The 9155-nt window shown below is 46.8% G+C and overlaps 1 protein-coding gene across 1 annotated transcript; it reads left to right on the forward strand.

The window, feature by feature from the left end:
• Positions 1-5416: 5416 nt before the first annotated feature.
• Positions 5417-7828, forward strand: LOC109784756 (protein FAR1-RELATED SEQUENCE 5-like). The gene is made up of 4 exons (XM_020343356.1): positions 5417-5552; positions 5792-6298; positions 6530-7063; positions 7590-7828. Exons 1-4 carry the CDS (start codon positions 5417-5419, stop codon positions 7826-7828), a joined length of 1416 nt encoding a protein of 471 aa, XP_020198945.1.
• Positions 7829-9155: the final 1327 nt, after the last annotated feature.

Raw genomic sequence — 9155 nt, forward strand, 5'->3', positions numbered from 1 at the left:
GTATGATGTTCCTCTGAGATGGACGCCTTTCACAGCATGTTCGTCAATACATCCGGCACTTCAGGATCTCCGGAAGCTGCCGTAGGAGTACGGCCTCCCTTTGAAGGGATCCGTTTATTCGTCCCTGTGGTTGTCTCCGGCTGTAGGCTGGACAGCTCGGGGCCTTCGTTGTTGGTCCCCGGACTCTGGGCCACCAAAGTATTACCTTCGGGTTGTGTCTTCGCCATCCCTCGCACTACTTGTTGATCAGGAGAGACCCTCCATGACGACACCTCAAAGTCATCTACCCTGTTGGGCGAGGAGACCGGTGGAGGCGTCTCGCTTTCCATCATCTCTGGGAGAAGGTCCCCCGAGGAAGAGGATTGTTGAAGACTGTTTGCCGAGCTGCAAAAAACATATATTCTAGATGTTACCTCGGTCTCAAGAAAGGAACGGGATATGTTTAAAACACCCTTGTTCACTTACGATTTGCCTGAAGGCTTGTCCTCTCTGTGGGACTGCGCGATGACGCCATCCTCCAAACCCGAGCCACCCAACGGGGGCATCTTGCCTCGCTTAGGAGCTGTTTCCTCCCAACCTTCAGAGGCGGCCCTTTTCTTACCATGGGGAGAAGGGATGTTGGCTTCTCCTTCACCTTGAACTTCGGGCGGGGGAATCTTGATCTCCCCAGACACGGCGCCTGATGTACCCTCGAAAGGGAGGCCGCCTTTGGCCTTCCCGTTCTCCGCCTTGTCTCCCTTCGCAGGCACCTGGTATGGTGCCGGGGCTAGCATCCTTGTTAGTACGGGATCTGCTGAGTCTTCGGGAAGGGGGGCCAAACACCTAATTCGCTCCACTTTGTTTATCCAGCCCTGGAGGAAGATAGTTTACTCAGTAACGTATTACGGCGTACTTAACTACAAAGTGTTTGGGAGTTGAGCGCTTACCGAGGTATCCGGATGGTTGCAGTCGACGCCGATGCCCTCGGTGGGGTCCGGCCACTGTTTTCGTTTCCCGAAAAACAACTTCCACATTCCTTTGTGTGTAGTGCCAAAAAAGTGTTGAAGGGTTCGTGGTCTTTCCGGATTAAACTCCCACATGCGGAGAGGCCTATGCTGGCAGGGCTCGGCGGACTAGCATTACTTGAATCACGTTGACAAGATCGATGTCCTTCTCAAGGAGGGTTCAGATGCGGCTCTATAGAGTCTGCACTTCATCAGCTGACCCCCAGTCCAGCCCCTTGTTAATCCATGATGCAAGCTGTAACGGAGGGCTAGAACGAAACGCGGGTATAGCTGCCCATTTGGTACCGTGGGGTTCTGTGACGTAAAACCACTCCCATTGCCATTGGGTGGAAGTTTCGGTGAAAGAGCCTTTTGGCCAGAGAGTCTTTGTAAGCTTGCTCACTACAGCGCCGCCGCACTCCGTTTGTTTCCCATCGACCACCTTCGGCTTCACACTAAAGGTCTTGAGCCATAAGCCGAAGTGTGGGGGAATTCGGAGGAAGGCCTCACACGTGATGATAAACGCCGAGACGTGGAGGAAAGAATCTGGGGCTAGATCGTGAAAATCTAGTCTGTAATAAAGCATGAGCCCCCGGACGAAGGGGTGAAGAGCGAACCCCAGCCCTCGGAGGAAGTGAGAGATGAATATGACCCTCTCGCCGGATCTGGGAGTCGGGATAACCTGTCCTTGAGCAGGAAGCCTGTGGGGGATCTCCACGGTCAGGTATCTGGCCGCCCGAAGCTTCGGAATGTCCTCCTCTGTAACAGAGGAAACCACCCATTGGCCCTGTGGGCTGGGTCCGGACATGATTGGGAAGCTTGGGGCAATGAAGTCGAACCTTGGGTGCTAGAACTCGAGGTTGGAAAGGTTGAGGAGAGGTTTGGCGTAAAAAGAGGCAGCCCTTGGCTCCTTTATAAAGGCAACGGGTATCGAACGCCTCCTCCTAAGCCTGAAAACCTGCCTATTCCTAAGGAATCTTTCCAATGGAACGGTTGGGTTACCCACGCTTGTATTGATGAAAATCCCGCAATAAGGGGACACGATCTCTGCTTCGACAAGACGTGCCAATAAAAATCACGCCTCGAAACATGGAACGGCAGGACATGAAACGGTTCGAAATAATGACCGGACAAGCGTGATGTCATGTTACAAAAAAGTTGTCAGCAGATTGGACTCGTGAAATATTATATTCTCTACGGTTGTGCGTGGCACTTGTGTTGCAGATCCGGACACGTTCGTCCGAAGACTATCTTGGAGTATTCGGGAAAGGGAACCCGCCTTCCAATGCCGAAGACAATCTGCGCGCCGGACACCTCGTCATTGAAGCCTGGTTCTGGGGCTACTGAGGGAGTCCTGGACTAAGGGGTCCTCGGGCGTCCAGTCTGTTAGCCATGGACCGGACTGATGGGTTGTGAAGATATGAAGGCCAAAGATTCTCACTCGTGTCCGGATGGGACTCTCCTTGGCGTGGAAGGCAAGCTTGGTGATCAAATATGAAGATTCTTTTCTTTGTAACCGACCTTATGTAACCCTAGATCCCTCCGGTGTCTATACAAACCGGGGGGCTAGGTCCGTAGAGGCCAATACTCATAGCCATAGTCATACAGGCTAATCTTCTAGGGTTTTTAGCCATTATGATCTCATGGTAGATCAACTCTTGTAATACTCATATTCATCAAGATCAATCAAGCAGGAAGTAGGGTATTACCTCCATAGAGAGGGCCCGAACCTGGGTAAACATTGTGTCCCCCGTCTCCTATTACCATCGACCTTAGACGCACAGTTCGGGACCCCCTACTCGAGATCCGCCGGTTTTGACACCGACATCGGGGACCCACCACAGATGGTAGCGGAGCTCATTGAACAAGAAAATGCATGCTGGAACAGGCTAATCGAGCGGGTTTTCCTGTCGTATGACGCGTCGGCCATACTTCAGATCCTGATTTGCACATGCAACATGGATGACTTTTAGTCGTGGGGATTTGAGAAGAATGGATGATAGTGGCAACAAAGAAGACAAGGGAAGATTGTCTAGAAGAAAGGCATGGGCCATCGAATTCAACAGAAAAGGAAAAACCGTGGGAACCTTGTGGAAAGTTGCAGTTCCGGCGAAAATTGAAACTTTCTTTGGCGACTATCACACAACTCCATCCCAACCGAGGACGTGAGGAAGCGCAGGAATATGTCCAACAATGGTAAGTGTTATGCGTGCGGCATGGAGGACTCGCGGAAGCACAGTTTGATCGAATGCACCATGGCTAGGTGTGTGTGGGAGTTGGTTGATGATGACTTGTTGGAACATATGCTCGCTACGACGGAACCGTCAGCTCAGAGTTTCCTGTTTCCTATGATGGAAGTTCTCACACATGATGAGATGACTCGACTGGCGGTACCTTATGGGCTATCTGGTATGCGCGGAGGAAGCTAATACATGAAGGAGTCGTCCAAAGTCCATTATCAACACATTTGTTGTTCACGATTCATATCTAAATTGGAAAGACCTTCAAGAGCCGAGAACGTCACATGAAATAACAACTTCAAATGTGCAAGTTAGATGGGAGCCACCTCCAGAAGGAACTATCAAAATAAATGTTGATGCGGGTATTTCCATCGATCATGACGTGGATGCAGGAGCGGCCATTTGTCGTGATCGTGATGGAAGCTATCTGGGCTCGTCTATCCTTGTGATCCACGGGATGCTTGATCCTGCTACGGTGGAAGCAGTGGCATGTAGGGAGGCACTATCACTTGCACAAGATTTGGGGATGCAACACTTTCTTGTGGCATCTGATTGCAAACAAGTCATAAATCATACTCCCTCCGTTCCTAAATATTTGTCTTTCTAGAGATTCCAACAAGTAACTACATACGGAGCAAAATGAGTGAATCTACACTCTAAAATATGTCTATATACATCTGTATGTGGTAGTCCATTTGAAATCTCTAAAAAGACAAATATTTAGGAACTGAGGGAGTAGTATCCAGGAGGGCGCGGGAGGCAACTACAGTGGTATTATGAGAGAACTGAAAGAAACTTCAATAGGATTTATTTCTTGTAATTTTACATTTGAATCTAGAGCTTCTAATTTCGAAGCACATTTCTTGTAATTTTACATTTGAATCTAGAGCTTCTAATTTTGAAGCACATTTCTTGTAATTTAACATTTGAATCTAGAGCTTCTAATTTTGAAGCACATAAGCTAGCTAGGTATGGTGTCAATCTTCCTTAGGGAGGCATATTTGGCTGGACGCTCCGTTCGACACGAATGTAATCACATTCTCGACAACCAATAAAAGCCTAGCTAAACTCATTACCAATTCTCAAAAGAAGGATCTACTCATTATATATTAGTGGACAGTGATATTTGGCAACAGTGTGCTCGATAGGAAATCTGCCATACGATCCTCCCCCTCCTGCGAGTCGATCACCCTCCCGCTTACCAGGCCGATCGCCGTACAAGGCCCAACAGAAAGAATCCCAACTCACTCAACCATCCACCCACGACGCACTTTCCACATCCCAACTTTCCCCCCACCCCCTTACCTCCCACGCAAGTATAGCCTCTCCCACCCTCCCCACCACCCACCCGCTCCTCCCCCCTACCCAGCTGCTCAAATCAACACCAAAAACCTACCAATCCTCTAGATCTGGATCAAACCAGAGGCCTACTACTCTGCATACATCAAACCAGAGGCCTGGACGGGGGAACTTACCAGGGATACGACGAACAAATCACCAGGCAACATCACCCCACCCCTGGTAAGAATCAAGACTCATCTAACATCTCCAAAAAATTCTGCTTAATACAAAGACTTACCCCACCCCACCCCACCCCTCCCAATCTGTGCAAACATCACCATCCTTCCACCTCATGGAAACAGAATAAGCAAACTTCTCTGATAATTCTGCCTATTACAGTGACTTACCAACCAACTAAGTGCAAAATTACCAACCCTCGTACTTTTTGTTACCAACTTTACGCAACATAAGAGACTACCCACCATATACCCCACTCCCTTGCTACATAAAACATAGATTTTGTGTCTACCATGGAAAAATAAACACAGATAAAGGAAAGAGGAACCTTTATTGATCACAAAAATCGTACTCTCCTACAAATGGAAAATGCATTACAAATAGGTTCATTTTTGAGTCTACAAAATGCTATACTGCATGAAGTAAACAAGTTATCAATATGTACATAGTAAAAGTTATCATCCACTTTAGTTGAGTACTACCATTGGATAAAGAAAAGTGGTGCCTTTTAATGGAGATGCTCGTGTTGTACTGTAATTGTTCTGCTTAATGTTCTTGCCAATCACCCCTGCGATTCTTGCCTTCAAACAACTATGTAAAGAGTAAACAAAACAATGAGTTTCAAAATAAGAGTGAACACGTGTACATGTATACTAACGTGCAAACGTAAAAACAATGAAGCAGGAGGAGATAATGGATGCTAGCAGAGGAGATAATGCAGAAGATGCAGGAGGAGGGAGAATGCATGAAGAGGACGATGCAGCGCGCACACCAAGCAACAATTCTGCGTACCCAAACATCATGGAAACATGTAAAATTACCAGCATTAGTGTTTACATATCATCATGGAATAAAAAACCAGTTTTATACTTTACTATTGAAGTGGGTTTGAAAATTACCAACATTGGTGCTCATATATTACCAAGCTCAAAATAGGCAAATTACCAGGGTTGTTTAGGTAGAAAGAAAAAAATACATTCACTGAATCTTCAGAAAACTACCATGATGGAAAACTGTTATTTATCATGCTATATTCCACTAATCTACCAGGCCAAATTGCAGGTGCACGGGCAATCAGCGCAAACAAAAGCTTGCCCAGTGGTGGAATAAATGCACCTAGTGCTGGACCAAATGCAAGCACAGGAGCTGGGAGCCTTGGAGAGCAGACAATAAGCGAACCTGCAACTCCAGAATCTGCTGGGATCGACGCTGATATGGAAGGCAGCAACATGGAGGCATATTCCACACCTAAGCCATATTTACAAGGGACAAAATTTGACACTCTGGAGAGCGCACGTGACCACTACAACATCTATGCGCGCAGGACTGGCTTTGCAATTATGCAGCAATTCAAGAAAGAGAGGGTTGATGGAACTATAAGCAGGGTGCTCCTAGTTTGTACAAAATATGGCAAACGACGCAGGGACAGGGATGAGCTGCAAGATGTGGAAAACCCAGCCAGCATTGTCAAGAAGAGGAAAAAAAAGAAAGTTGTTAGGACTGAATGTGAAGCGCACATGTACCTATCCCATGATGATGCATGGTGGACTGTTGGCCGTTTTGAGGATAACCACAATCAACCCACGATAAAAAAGCCGTCCCTAACAAAATTCTTATCATCACATCGGTACATTTAGAAGGAGGAGCAGGACTTCTTGAGGGTTCTGCACGGATGCAACGTTGTGACTGCGAGGCAGATGCAGCTGATGTCATGGTTCTACGGAAGCGCTAAAGACGTACCCTACACGACACAAGACATTGTTAATCAATGAGCTAAGTTCCGCTTAGAGCACCGCCACGCGGATGTTGGGAGCACAATTGCGTACTTCCAAGAGATCAGGACCAAAGATTCATATTTCTATTGGAGAATCAAGCTTGATGATGAGGACAGGGTTGAGAACTTGTTCTGGATTGATGGTGCATCACGCAGGGCATATGCAAAGTATAATGATTGTTTGTCGTTCGACACGACATACATGACAAACATGTACAACATGTCGTGTGCACCATTCATTGGAATTAATAACCATGGTCAATCCATCCAGTTTGGGTGTGGCTTCATTCGAAACGAACTAAAGGAGAACTTTGTGTGGCTGTTTAACACATTCCTCCATGCAATGGGTGGTGTTGCCCCAAAAAACATCATCACAGACCAGGACTTTGCAATGAGGAGTGTGATCGACGAGGTCTTCTTGAACATAATACACAGAAATTGCCGCAGGCATATAATGAAGAAGGCGCAGGAGAAACTTGGAAAGCTTATGGCTGATGATAAACCACTAAACAAAGCGTTCAAAGACTGTGTCGACAACAGCTTGACTGGTACGTACCTACTCCGTTGACCCATTTTAATTACCATGCAGCAAACTTGAGAAGCCATATGAATATGTGTGAGGCACAAGTTACCATGTTTAGGTTACCATGTGTGGGTCTACACAAGTTACCATGATCTTGTTGGTTATATTACCAGGGGCAGTTTCATTGGAACAACATCAAATTACAATGGAAAAAAATGTGTGGACATGTAATCACCATCTAGGTACAAAAGAAAAATAATAATAAAACATTTACATTTGATAGTAGCAAAAAACGGGTCTGGTTATTTTGTACCGGTAAAACTACATATGTTGATACCAACTATTGGTTTAGAAAGTTACCAGACTAGGTGTAAGACAAACAAAAAAAGAAAAGAAAACTTTCACATATGAAAAAGAACAAAAAATGATCTGGAAAATTGGTTCCATGAAGTTACCACCTAATAACTAAGAAAAGTTACCAGCATACTTGTACTTTAATTACCATTGATTGTGTATGATGTTGTAATTCTTTCATGTTTTGTGTATCACAGAGGAAGAGTTTGAAAACAAATGGTGGGCAATGATGGATGAATATGGCCAGATCGACAACGAATATTTTCACTGGCTGTGGGAAAATAGGAAATGTTGGGCCCTAGTGTACTATAGGAAGCATTTATTTCCATTCTTGCAGACAACTGCAAGGAGTGAGGGATTCAATGCTATGCTCAAGAAGTACGTGAACCCCAACAACTCATTGATTGAATTTGCAACTCAATACACTGCAATCTAGGAGAATGTAATGGTGGCTGTGGTGAAATAGCAAGTGGACACAATTTACAAAGAGGCAGACATGTATTCATTGAACCCAATCGAGTTGCAGATGCGAGGGATATACACGCAAAATCTGTTCTCCAAGTTCCAGGCAGAGATGAAGCTAAAGACTGCTTACGGATGCGACACTTTGCAAGATGGAACCTTCAGGATGTGGTCGCTCCGAGGGATACTACCAAAGTATGGGGATAGGGACTACCATGTGCAGGCGAACAAGGATGAAGGGGTATACTCATGCACTTGCTGCAAGTTTGATCGCGATGGGCTATTGTCCGCACACATACTATGAGTAACGGAATAGATTGGAGTCTATGAGATACCGAGGAGGTATATCCTAAAGAGCTGGACATGGGATCCAGAGGAGGATCTTGTTGAGCCTGATTACCAACAGCCAACAGTTAAGAAGGGTATGACAGAGGAAGGAAAAAATATCATGAGATATACATCTATTCTGAATGATTTCAAGGAACAAGCAAAAGATGCTTGCACTACTGATGAAGGGATGGCATTGGCAAGGAAACATGTTAATGCTTTCAGAGACGACATGGATGCGCTAAAAATGAGGTATATAAAGAAAGCAAGAAAGGAAAAAGATGAGGGGAAAGAGGCAGAAATGTTTTCTTCACCACCAGGGACTAGTGCCACTGAAGGTGTCCCAGTAGCGCTGTTGGGGATCGTAGTAATAATTCAAAATTTTCCTACGTGTCACCAAGATCAATCTAGGAGATGCTAGCAACGAGAGAGAGGGAGTGCATCTTCATACCCTTGAAGATCGCTAAGCGGAAGTGTTACAAGAACGCGGTTGATGGAGTCGTACTCGCGGCGATTCAAATCGCGGAAGATCCGATCTAGCGCCGAATGGACGGTGCCTCCGCGTTCAACACACGTACAGCCCAGGGACGTCTCCTCCTTATTGATCCAGTAAGGGGAGAGGAGAAGTTGAGGGAAAGTTCCGGCAGCACGACGGCGTGGTGGTGGGGGAGGTCGTCATTCTCCGGCAGGGCTTCGCCAAGCACTATGGAGGAGGAGGAGGTGTTGGAGGAGGAGAGGGCTGCGCCAGGGGAAGGGGGTGCGGCTGCCCTCTCTCTCCCTCACTATATATAGGGGGAAGGGGGTGGAGGAGGCGCCCTAGGGTTCCCTAGGGGAGGGGTGGCGGCCACAGGGGAAACCCTATAGATGGGTTTGGGCGCCCCCACCCCTAGGAAACATGCCCTCCAAGCCGGGAGGGGTGGTTGCCCTAGGGGAGGCGCCCCCACCTCTCCACGTTACGTGAGATGGGGTGGGAG

This window comes from Aegilops tauschii, chromosome 1, assembly GCF_002575655.3.
Source record: "Aegilops tauschii subsp. strangulata cultivar AL8/78 chromosome 1, Aet v6.0, whole genome shotgun sequence".
NCBI lineage: Eukaryota > Viridiplantae > Streptophyta > Magnoliopsida > Poales > Poaceae > Aegilops > Aegilops tauschii.